Here is an 11,779-nt window from a genome sequence, read left to right on the forward strand (position 1 = left end):
CCACTTACTTTGCTTCCGCGGTCTCATTGTGTAGTCACCAGATAAAGCAGCGTTAATTTATTGGTCTCAGTTATTGCCACAAAAGATGTTAACATGGATGATGGATTTATGTAGTCTTTTAGACAATCTAAAACTTGATTCATATTGGTTTTCATTATCTGGTGTAAGACGGTGTCTGGATTAATAGTAGACCCTTTCCGCATTAGCCCCTTGTTTTAGTGTGGATTATGGGTCATAATTTAGTTGTCCCTGAGGATTCACCAGTTTGAATCTCTAAACAAAGGGATAATGGATAGTGGTGACTAAAACAGACCTTAGGTATAGAAAAGTCACAGATTGGGTTTGAAATAATCAGAGAGGGCAATAAAATCAATTAGGGACCCTTGACCCCTGCCCACATATGAGACTAGTTCTGTGCCTTTCGGTTGAATAAGGTCAATTGTAAGAAAAAGGGAGAATTTTGAGAGTAATGTGTTAAAAATATTCCTGCAAGGGTTATGGTAAAAGTGACAACCACCATCCCTGGCTCTGTTTATTAAACAACATACAGACTGCTGAGATAAGGGCTTACTTTACAGTTAAAATCACCCCCCCAAATAACAATAAAATCCCTGTTTATCTCCTGTATATGTCCACACAGTGTATTCTCTAATTCTTCTGCAATGGCGGTGTTCGTAGTATTGAAATTGTTGTGATAAAAATTAACAAGGATCAATGTCACAGTTTTTCTAAAAAGAATATTAATAATTTGGAAGTGAGCTGAATGAAGCTGGGTCTTTCCAACTTTGCCTGATAGTGTTGTCGCTACCAGAGTTAGTAGACCACCCTTAGAGTGACCGCCCAAAGCTACACTAGCTGGAGTATATATAGAAGCGTAGCCATTGATGGGAACAGGTTCTCTCGAGCAGGTTTCTTGTAAACGTACAATACTATAGTCTTTTATAAAATCAAGCCATTGGTCGGATTTCAGCTTATTAGACAGGCCAGCAACATTCTAGAAAAGGCTACCACTGAAAAGGCTACCACTGCTGTGCTATTATTATTCCGAGACAGTTTCCTAAAACTTGAATGAGTTGCTATCTAACAGGCATTCTGGGAATTCGTGGCCATATTGACTAGTGCCAGTGGTTGAGTCTGATCGCCCACTGTGATATTATTATGCGCAATCCAGGCTGTCTTTAGTGAGTCAAAGAGTAGGACTGCCTACACATGGGACAGCATGTTTTATAAGTGTCCATGGGCAGAGGACACAAGTTACATAGAGGCTAGTGAGTAGTTTTATTGGTTGCGGTGGTAGAGAGGATACAGTACCTCAAAGTTGTTTTAATTATAACAAGCATTGGCCATGCCAGTAGGTTTGGCTCGCGAATGCAATGTCAAGTGTACCCTAATGACGACACTCCTCCCATCTGTGCTGCTGCTAGAGAAGAACATCATAAATTATCTAGTTATCTGAGACAGTTTTATAGCATTACAACTGTGTGTGCCCCTGAAAGTTGAAGCTCAGGCAGCTATATAAATAAATCACAGCTGTGTGGAAGGCAAGTACTTTTTTGTGGAAGCACACAACTTCTGCCCATTCAAAACATGTACTCCTGGCTCCCAACATGTGGGCGGAGCCAAAGCCCCTCTCCTGGTGGCTCTCACATACTTGTCTGGCGGCAGCTGCGCTGCTAAACCAGACTGCGCTGCCAAGTCACACCACAATAACAAGATAGAAACACATGCTTATGAGTATAATTTAAATAAAGTAATTTTATTCAGTATAAAAATACATCAGTACGGGATTCAGCAGTGCCTTGGACTACACCCCTGGAATTAGTGCGCTATAGTAGTAGTGTGTACTGGGTGTGGCCCGAGAGGGAACTCTGTCCTCCGTATTATGTGCTGTTGTGGAGGCGGCCCTGGTCTAAGTAGTGTATGTGGTGGTGTAAGGACCTCCCCGGTCTTCACAGTGGGTGTGGTGGTAGAGTGCACTCTGGCCTCCATATTGGACGTGGCCCTGAAATCCAAGTCTCTGTTTTAGTGTTTGACAGTTCACGATTCATTGGGACTTGAGAGACGCCATGTTGGGTGTGGTAGCAGAGCTGACGGGGTTCCGCTGTTAGTCTATTGGTTTGGTGGCAGATGAGACTTTCTCCTGCATTGAATTTGGGAGCAGAGGTAACTCTGGTTTCTGCGGAAGGTCTGGTGGTACCGCAGAGTTGAGGGGTCTCTCCATTGGATGTGGCCGAAGTACAAATGTTGCAAGTCATCCTCACGCTGCTCACGCGAGCTTCAGCACTTCCTTCACCATCGCACCAACGCCGTCGAAGACCTTATGGATGGGGGCCTTACACATGAAGGCGCTGGTCGTCACCAGCTTGTTCTTGGCGTCCACGTGCACCTCGTGCACGTCTTTGTTCACGTGCTTGCAGCCCATGCTCTCGATGCCTTGCGCGGTCTGGGCAAAGGGCCACCTGAGGATGAGAAGAGACGTCAGTCACTGAATACTGCCTGGGGAGGTACAGGCTGTGCGAACACATCACTGATTACAATCGGAGCTTATGGTAGCAGTTAGGCACACCCAGAAATAAAGGTTACAACACAGGAGGAGGCGGGAAATGTGTCATGTCTGTGTCCTATGCAGGCAGGTACCAATGAGGCCGTATCATGGATGCGTGCGCGTGCAAAGGTCCCAGCTGTGTGTCTGGTATATGCGATTCCACCGTGTAAAGCGCATTCATTTAACTTCCAATTTTCCAGAATTACTGCATGAACTGCAGGCACCAGAGCCTGGAAACAGAGAGAGGCAGCCACTGCTTACTGTTTCCAAGCCGGGCTGGCTGCAGCTCGCGCACTAACTCGGAGAAACTCCGAGTAAATGTATGCGATATAGGGTGTGCAGGTGCAGAAAAGCAGAGGCTCAACTCTGCCCCGGGCCAGACATTAGGAGGCGGCTGGTCCTCACTGGAGGAAGCTGCCTGCACACCTGTGTGCACCAGGAGCAGTAACAAGCCCAACATCAGTGGCAGAACTATAATATGCAGATTATTCCCCATTTATCCAAAGTTATAATCAGGTGGAAAGCCCAGCCAGCAACGGGAAAAACTACATGTGTACGCCAGTTGCACCTGTTATCAATTCAAAGTGATGTGTTAGTATATAAAAGACGGGAGGGAAGGGTGGTTATATGACCATGTATTTTAAGAAATAACACCGTACATCATAAGGATATTGGAATTAGCTCTGTGACTTCATGAAGGAACTGGGTTCTCCCCATGGAATTCTTCTATGACTGCCAATAGCCATATAATGTATAGATTGCTGAATATAGGGCCTGTACAACATCCAACACGACGATGGCCATCAAATTCTATAAAATGACCCAGTCCGACCAATTTCAGGGTGAGTGAAATGTACAAGTTTCTGACTTACAGGCCCAAAAATAGTATTCTTGCCCCATTGTCTGGTTGTTTGATACAGTCACTAACATCAGCTAGACATGTGGACCACCCCAGACCCCTTGACCCCTGATCCATCACATGATTGACACTTTGGCCAACTTTCCGCCCCTCAACACCTCTTAATTGCCCCAGAGGGCCTTGAGATTAGTTAAAGGTTGTAACCTATAAAGAGGTTATTCTGGTGGTTAGAGCCCTGGTTACCTTCTTTCCTGCCGCAACCTTCACGGGCCCTGACAAATTAGGCAGCCATGGCAGTGCCCGGGACACCAAAGGGCAAGCAAGGTATGGACTCTGCCACCCCTGGATACCCCTAATGGACACCCATGGGATGAGCTGGGAAGCACTGAGCCCTTGTCATGGACCTCCAGACTTCACTCTGGGACCCTCACACCCCCCGATGTCAGTCTAGGCTCATGACTATCACTCACTCGTCACACTCTGCGTCCTGGCCCACGGTGACCTCACAGCCGGGCAGGATCTTGGCTGCCAGCACCGGAGAGATGCAGCAGAGGCCGATGGGTTTCTTGGCCGCGTGGAAGGCCCTGATGGTGTCCTCCACCGCTTGGTTGACGGTGCAGTCCTTCCCGTTCACGGCCCAGGAGCACAGGTTCTTCGCCACCCCGAAGCCACCTGCAAACACAAGCCCTGTTAGAGTGATCTGAGGGTTGGGCAGATGGAGGGAGGAAACAGGAAGTACGTCAGCACTTATCAACATCAGAGAGTGAGAGCTCCAGGGTGAGTAGGAGACTGACTGTGAGATGAAAAGACCCTCAGTCCTCTGCATGGATCCCCCCTTGCAGAATCTAATTCAATCCTCATACGTTAGCATCACAGATGGCCTTCAAAAATGCTCCCACAATCAAAGGTGACCTTTCACCTGGGCTTTCACACAGACTGCTACAATCGCAGATGACACACACCAGACAGCTTCTCCACTGACCATTTGCCCTTCACTTTATGCATACATACCACCATTCCCTGGGAGCCCCCTCACCTATCAGGTTCAAGAGATCACTTTACACATACCACCATCTCCTGGGTACAGTCTCGCCTCTCAGGATGAAGGCATCACCTTACACATACTGCTATATCCTGGGTAACCCCTCGCCTATCAGGATCAAGAGAGCACTTTACACATACCACCATCCCCTGGGAGCCCCCTCACCTATCAGGATCACAAGATCACTTTACACATACCAAACTTCCCTGGGACCCCCCACACCTATCAGGTTCAAGAGATCACTTTACACATACAGCCATCCCCTGGGAGCCCCCTTACCTGGCAGATTCAAGAGCTCACTTTACACATACCACCATCCCCTGGGTGCCCCCTCACCTGACAGATTCAAGAGCTCACTTTACACATACCACCATTCCCCGGGTGACTCCTCACCTGGCAGATTCAAGAGATTACTTTACACATGCAACCATCCCCTGGGCGCCCCCTCACCTATCAGGATAAAGGCATCGCTTTACACATGCAACCATCCCCTGGGCGCTTCCTCACCTGGCACAATCAGTGCATCCAGATCGCTGACCCTCAGCAAGGAGAGGTCTTTGACGTTGCCCCTGGCGATGCGCCCACTCTCCACCAGCACGTTACGTTTCTCTGCCGTGGGCTGCCCCGTCACGTGGTCCACCACGTGCATCTGTTCAATGTTGGGGGCGTAGAGTTCTTCCTAAGGAACAGGGGTCACAGTGAAGCAGGAAGATTAGCAGCCATACACTCTTTTGTATATATGAATTAATTGCATGTATGTATGTATTTATATTTTCTATAACCATGGCAAAGTGCTTTACACTGCATGTTTACAGATTTACACTGGCCCAGAAAAGGTGACAAGTGTATGCGTATGACATTTCGATAAATGCAAGACTCAGCAATGGCGCAGACGGCGCAGTGCTCAAAAGTAGAAGTGCACAACAGTGTACAATATGATACACATATACAGTCATCGACACCAACAGTGCATCAAGCCCAATATAGTTCTTGGTTATTCCATTAATTTTAGTAGGACAGCCCTTTGATACTGTGGACGTTTCGACCCGAACATTGAATCACCAGGGTCTTCTCCAGGACACGTACCATCTGTCACATAACCCTTTCATGTATTTAATTCTGATCAGTTCAGGGAGGCGGACCTGTGATTCTAGGTTGTGCGGCTCGTCCCACCTAGTGAATAATCACTAAATATCCTGATCTGACAGTAGCGTAGCAAGGCTGCCCTGGTACAAACAGGATAATGGCCCCAAGACTGATGATGGTGTAGGAAAATACAGCAATTAACAGGGTTCATTGGGACCCTCGGGGCCCTGCGCCCTGGTGCACTGCACCTGGTGCACCGGTAGTAGCTATGCCCCTGGATCTGAAACAAAATGGACGGATTCAGCGACAATCTCGCCGAGGGTACACCGTCATCCCTGGCGGACCTCAAGACGTTCGTCCTAACACATTAAGGGACCTGTTTTAAATGAGGCCTCGGGGAACCGGGGGTCAGTTTTTTTATTTCTGTAAATAGAGGCACATAAAAGGCTCAGGACAACAGCTTTACATCAGCCGCTACCCGCGGACGGGTTTCCGAGGAGTCGGAGAGCCGTGTCCTCGCGGGGTGAAGGGTATATTCCTGCAGAGATGGGAATAAACACGCTGTGCGTGTATGCGGCATGGCAGTGACCTCACCCTCGACGGAGCCGTCTCTGTCCCTGGCAGCAACGGCACTCTCAAGTCTGTGATGTCAGTGCCACACACAGCAATGCCACAATATGTCGCCTGAGCATATCAGTTCCCAGCGCCAAGCCTTGGCGGTGACGTCACCGTCGCTGTTAGTGATGAAACACTTCTCGATGACTGTGTTACATCCCCTGACAGTGATGTTTGAGTCTCTGTCACCGATGCTATAATGTCGACCTTGCAGTGCCCGCCACTAATATCACGGCCCCTGGTATTTACTGATCTAATCCTCTGGAGTGACCTTGGAGAACTTGGCCATGACGTCACAGTCCGTTACAGGTCCATAACAGTATTAGGCGTGATGTCACTGGCTCTGGTACTCATACTAGTATCTGCGCGTAATGCGACGGTACCTGGTGCTGACATCCTAGTCCGAAGCGGTGATGGCACTCCTCCTGGAGGTGACGTCACAGTCTCACGCAATGACAACACAGTTACTGGTTGTGATTGCAAAGCCCCGGGAAGCTGTCAGCATCCGTCGCAGTGACGTGAACGTGTCTGGCTTCCACATCACGGAGTCCAACAGCAGACTAAGAAACCCCATCAGTGATGTCACAGCTCGCGGAAGTGACGCACTATCCTATGGCACCCTGTAGTGATGTCAATGCCCAGACGGTTTTGTCTGCACTCTCGCAGTGACGTGCCAGTAACGCTCTGACACCACTAAGTCTTAGAGAACCATAGAGGACCCTCCAGCCCCGTGGCAGCCGGGCTCCGAGATGTTATAGCCGCGGCCGCAGTAAATATAAGTTATCCGATTTCATTTTTACAATGTCCCAGGGCAGGTGGAGGCAGTGGAAGAGCCAGGAAGGATGGACGGTAGATTTCAGCTGCCTCGGAGGACAAGCCCAGCGAGCGGCACAGAGCGCACACCCCCATATACATGTATGTCAAGAGTGCAGGCCTTACCTGAGCCCCGGCTCTGCTGAGATGGACCAGAACCGCCGAAGCCTCGTGGACTTCGCTGCCGTCGTACACGCCGCAGCCGGCCAGGATGACAGCCACCTTCTTCCCCATCGTGTGAAGCGAGCACTGAGACAGACAGACAGACGGACGCAGGGTCAGAGACAGCGAGGGCTCCGGAGGCGGCTGTGGTGAGGGGAGCTCAGACTCGTGTCTGCTGCAGGTGCCTCCGCGTCTCTTATAGTCACAGAGTCAGACAGACAGACGGACGCAGGGTCAGAGGCAGCGAGGGCTCCGGAGGCAGGACAGGCTGTGGTGAGGGGAGCTCAGTCTCGTGTCTGCTGCAGGCGCCTCCGCGTCTCTTATAGGCACAGGAGTGATGGGGAGGGTGGAGGAGGAAGTGATGGGCGGCGCAGACTGGAGGTGCCCATAAACCGCTCCGCGTGTGCAATCAGCATGCACTTATGCCACCTGGGGATTCCCCTGCATACGCCTCACCCAAACTGCTGAGTCACCCACGCTTTGCGGAAATGCAAGAAGCAGGTATCACTATCTGCCTGTAACAGGAGCAGGGGATGAAACACAGCAACAGACTCCCGCCTGCACACACAGCCCAGCCCAAGGAAGCCCCATGTGTGCACAACACACCCCCCTGCCCCCCGTGTCCAGCACCCTGTGTGCACACCCCTCCCTGTCCAAGGCAGACCCCTATCTGTACACCAACTGTCCTGTCCAAGGCAGCCCCCGGTGTGCAAAACCCTATCTGTCCAAGGCAACCTTGTGTGTGCACACCCCTCCCTGTCCAAGGCAGCCATCTGTGTGCATACACCTCCCTGCCCAAGGCAGTCCCATGTCTGTACACCAATCGTCCTGCCCAAGGCAGCCCACTGTGGGCACACCCGCCCTTTCCAGCCCCTTGTGTGCACACCCTTCTGTGTCCAAGGCAGACTCCTCACTGTACACCAACCAGCCTATCTAAGACAGCCCCCCCCTCGGGCTATCTGGGCGCACGTAATGCTTTCCAATGGGGCAACAAGGTGAGCGGGCTGCCCTGGAAGTCCCGATGAGGGCTTGTTTGCCTCTGAGATCCCAGCCAGGGCTCCAGGAGGTTGGACGTGTCCACCCCTTGGGTCCCCTCAGTCTTGCCGTGCGCACGGGTTACCAGAAAGGGGGGTATCCTTCCTCCGGAATACTAGGGACAGGGTATTCCTGAACCCCTCTCGGCCTAGCGGTCCTCAGCCGGCAGCTGGACGGGCCAGGACGCCCCCTCCAGCCCAGGGCTCTGTCCCCCAGCCCAATGTGTGGCGTGGTGCCCGGGACGGGGGCCCACATGCCTGGGGAGGCATCACCTGTGCGCGGGAGTCCCGACAGGGTCCAGGGGCCCCAGGTTCAGTCTCCTGGCCTGCCGCTCTGCCAGGGGTCCTAGACGGTGATCCACCGGGCCCGGGGAGCGTGGCCCCTACTTGGCTGGGTACAAAAGCTCTGAAAGGACTGGTTCCTGGAGGCCCGGGGAGGCCCCACCCAGCACCTCTGGGCACAGGAGCCCTGACAGGGTCCAGGGGCCCACCGGGCCCCGGGGAGGGCGCTTCCATCCTGTGCTCCGTCTCCTGGTCTGCCGCTCCGCCAGGGGCCAGGGACTGGGTTTCATAGAGCCCAGGGAGCCACCCCCTGCTTGGTTGAGTTTAAGAGCTCCGGCCGGGGCCCTGCGGACCCTGGTGAAGTAGGGTCCACAAAATGTAGAATTTAACTTATAGCTTTATTAGGAACATCCAAAACGTAAGGCAGGCAACTCCAACTGAATGGAACATCAGACAGAAAATAGAATACACAGCCATGAACCAATAGAAGCAAAGATACACAAGAATAAAGGGTAAAGGAATATATCTAACCAAGCTTGGTTGAGAAATAAAGAATTAAGAGAACTGAACACTCTGAGGAATGAAAGTGCTCATTACCACATACCTGTCTCCCTTTAAACAAAAAAAGAAATAAAAAAACCGGTTAATACATATCAAAATCATTGTACTTTGAAGGCAACATAATATTTCTCTGACTTCTCTCAATAGATTCAGGTAAAGTATCACAAAATGTTTCCTTGCTTGAAACATTTTTAAAACAGTATTCATTTCCAAAATCAGGAACATTAGTAACATTGTTTGGAGAAATCACAGGGAAGAAAATTCCGGCAGGAGAGCAAGTTTTAGCTAATCTGGACAAACTCCACCAAGATCCATTGTCCAGTAAAGCTGACGTTTTTCCTAGTTTGACAACTCTTCTGACCTCAAAAAACTTTGAACAACCTTTATGTACATGAACAGGAAGTTTGATCTTAACAGCATCACCGATAGATAACTTATTATTAGTATCTACGAACTCTTGAAAACATTTTTAGATTCTTTGGATTCCACTTCATGTTTGACAACATCATACATATGTTCAAGATTATGAGTAGTGATTTTGGGAAATAACCACCCATGGGTAAGTTTTTGCCTAGGAGCCCTCCCTTTGAGCAACAAAAAAAGGAGAACATTTGGTGGTACAGTGAGGAGTACAGTGGTAAGACCACAACAAATCAGCAATATGTTGTTTCACATCAATTCTGGACTTGCGAGCCAACTGAACCCCTTCCACTGAATTTCTGTTAAACCTTTCCACCAAACCGATCGTGTTTTGTGAATAAAGTGCCGTGGTAAAGTGACGACTACCAACTTGTTTAAAAAAATCTTTCATAGTAAACAAGGTAAACTGGGAACCATTGTCAGTTACAATACCGTCAGGAAAACCTTCCTTCTTAAACACTTCTTGCAAAAACTCAATAACGGTGAAGGTATCAGGATGAAAAAACAATTTTAACTCATTCCATTTGGAAAAATTATCAATGAGAACTAAGATATAAATCTTCCCAGAATGAATATGGTCCTAACAAATCCATGGCCAACTTGGCCCAAGGTTTGTCTGGAAAGTTAGTTTGAATATGATGAACGTGTTGGGTCTTCAAAATCTTGTCAGATTTGATGCACAATAGACAATTTTCAACACATTTGACAATATCATTGTCCATATAAGGCTATCCCAAAAAATTCCTGACTTTTTTAATAATGCTGGATTGACCCAAATGACCTAGATGGGCAATGGAAATCAATTTGTTTCTGATACAAGAAGGTGGAACAAAACAACATCCTTTGATAATAAGATCAGTTTCGAAAAAGAAGTAATCTCTGACCTTCCAGAAAACCTGCAACTCTTTAGATAAATGTTTCTCTAAAGGCCAACCATCCAACATGTAACTTTTGAGGGAAACCAAAACATCATCTTGCGACATTGCTGCAAACCATTCTTCCTTAGAAATAACCTCACTCACCAAGAGTACAACATCATCAATGGAAGCAGCAACACATTCTTCAAGAGATGAACAATTTGGATCTGTAATAACATCCCCTGTCAAACGAGAAAAACAATCAGCCCAAACATTTTGTGACCCAGGAACGTAACTCACATTGAAATTGTACTCATAAAGTTTTGATAAAATTCTAACCAACCTAGAAGAAGCCTTTCCCATGCCATGTTTGAAGAGTAAGTAAATCAAAGGCTTATGATCAGTTTTGAGTTGAAAATGCTTCCCCCACAAATACATTTTAAAATGTTCAACAGATCATTTACACCCCAAAGATTCGCGTTCAATGGTGGAGTATCTCGATTCATCACTAAATAAAGGTCGAGATGCGAAAGAATTGGCGCATTCAACCCCATCTTTGATTTGACGAAACACTGCAGCAAGTCCAGTTGAACTGGCATCAACAGTGACCACATTGGTTGCCTCTTATGAAAAGGCAAACAGGGGTTTGGACTCAATGTTAGCCTTTTTTAAAGAACTGAACGCAGCAACATGAACTTCCAGCCACTCAAATTTGACACCTTTTTTTTAACAATAACCTTAAAGGTAAAACAATGTCAGCAAAATTTTGCACAAATCTTGCATAATACATAAACCTAAAAAGGATTTGAGTTGGTCTTTACATTTAGGAACTTGCATATCTCGGATAGATTTAAGCAAGTCTTCTTTTGGAGCAATACCAGTGCTGGAAATTGTGTGTCCTAAGAACTCTACTTCATTTGTGAAAAACTTTCACGTATCTAGACGCACAGTCATCCCTTTGTCCTCTAAAATGGTCAACACTCTACTCAGTAAAGAAGCATGCTGATCATTGATTTTGGAGAAAACGAGAATGTTGTCTTGGAACATGACAACCCCATCGATACTTCCAAAAAGACAGAACATAAATTTTTGAAATACCGAAGAGGCAGACAGTAATCCAAACGGCATCCTGACATATCTAAATGCTCCATCAGGTGTGATAAATGTGACTAAATGTCTTGACTGGGGAGATAATGTGACCTGAAGATAAGCTGATTTAAGGTCTGTGGTGGAAAAAACATTCACCCCGTCTAATCTGGATAACAAATCTTGAATTCTAGGCAAGGGATGACAATCAACGAGAATGTGTTTGTTAACAGACCTCAAATCGGAACTGAGACGAAGTTCCCTATTTTTGTTTAACTTAAACAATGAGAGAAACCCACTCTAATGAGTCCACCGGTTCGATCATTCCTTCAGCACACATGCTTTTGAGCATTTGAGATAACTCCACATGAACAGACAGAGGAACATGGCTCAATTTATGTTTCTCGGGAACACCAT

At 48.0% G+C, this 11,779-nt stretch overlaps 1 protein-coding gene across 1 annotated transcript; it reads right to left on the minus strand.

Moving 5' to 3' along the window:
* Positions 1 to 1,735: 1,735 nt before the first annotated feature.
* Positions 1,736 to 7,452, minus strand: LOC146769589 (glutamine amidotransferase-like class 1 domain-containing protein 3, mitochondrial). Its single transcript, XM_085640492.1, has 4 exons — positions 7,087 to 7,452; positions 4,954 to 5,125; positions 3,875 to 4,076; positions 1,736 to 2,459 (listed from the first exon to the last, which is right to left on the minus strand). The coding sequence occupies exons 1-4, from the start codon at positions 7,192 to 7,194 to the stop codon at positions 2,267 to 2,269; spliced, it is 675 nt and encodes a 224-aa protein (XP_085496618.1). The 5' UTR covers positions 7,195 to 7,452; the 3' UTR covers positions 1,736 to 2,266.
* Positions 7,453 to 11,779: the final 4,327 nt, after the last annotated feature.

This window comes from Triturus cristatus, unplaced genomic scaffold, assembly GCF_964204655.1.
Source record: "Triturus cristatus unplaced genomic scaffold, aTriCri1.1 SCAFFOLD_422, whole genome shotgun sequence".
Taxonomy (NCBI): Eukaryota; Metazoa; Chordata; class Amphibia; order Caudata; family Salamandridae; genus Triturus; species Triturus cristatus.

Bases quoted from the DNA above. Each gene is read 5' to 3' on its own strand.
- LOC146769589 (XM_085640492.1), bottom strand. From the start codon at position 7,194: ATGGGGAAGAAGGTGGCTGTCATCCTGGCCGGCTGCGGCGTGTACGAC. The intron at 5,126-7,086 runs GTAAGGCCTGCA...CCTGTTCCTTAG, and splicing joins TCAGCAGAGCCGGGGCTCAG to GAAGAACTCTACGCCCCCAA. The intron at 2,460-3,874 runs GTGAGTGATAGT...TCTCATCCTCAG, and splicing joins CAGGACGCAGAGTGTGACGA to GTGGCCCTTTGCCCAGACCG.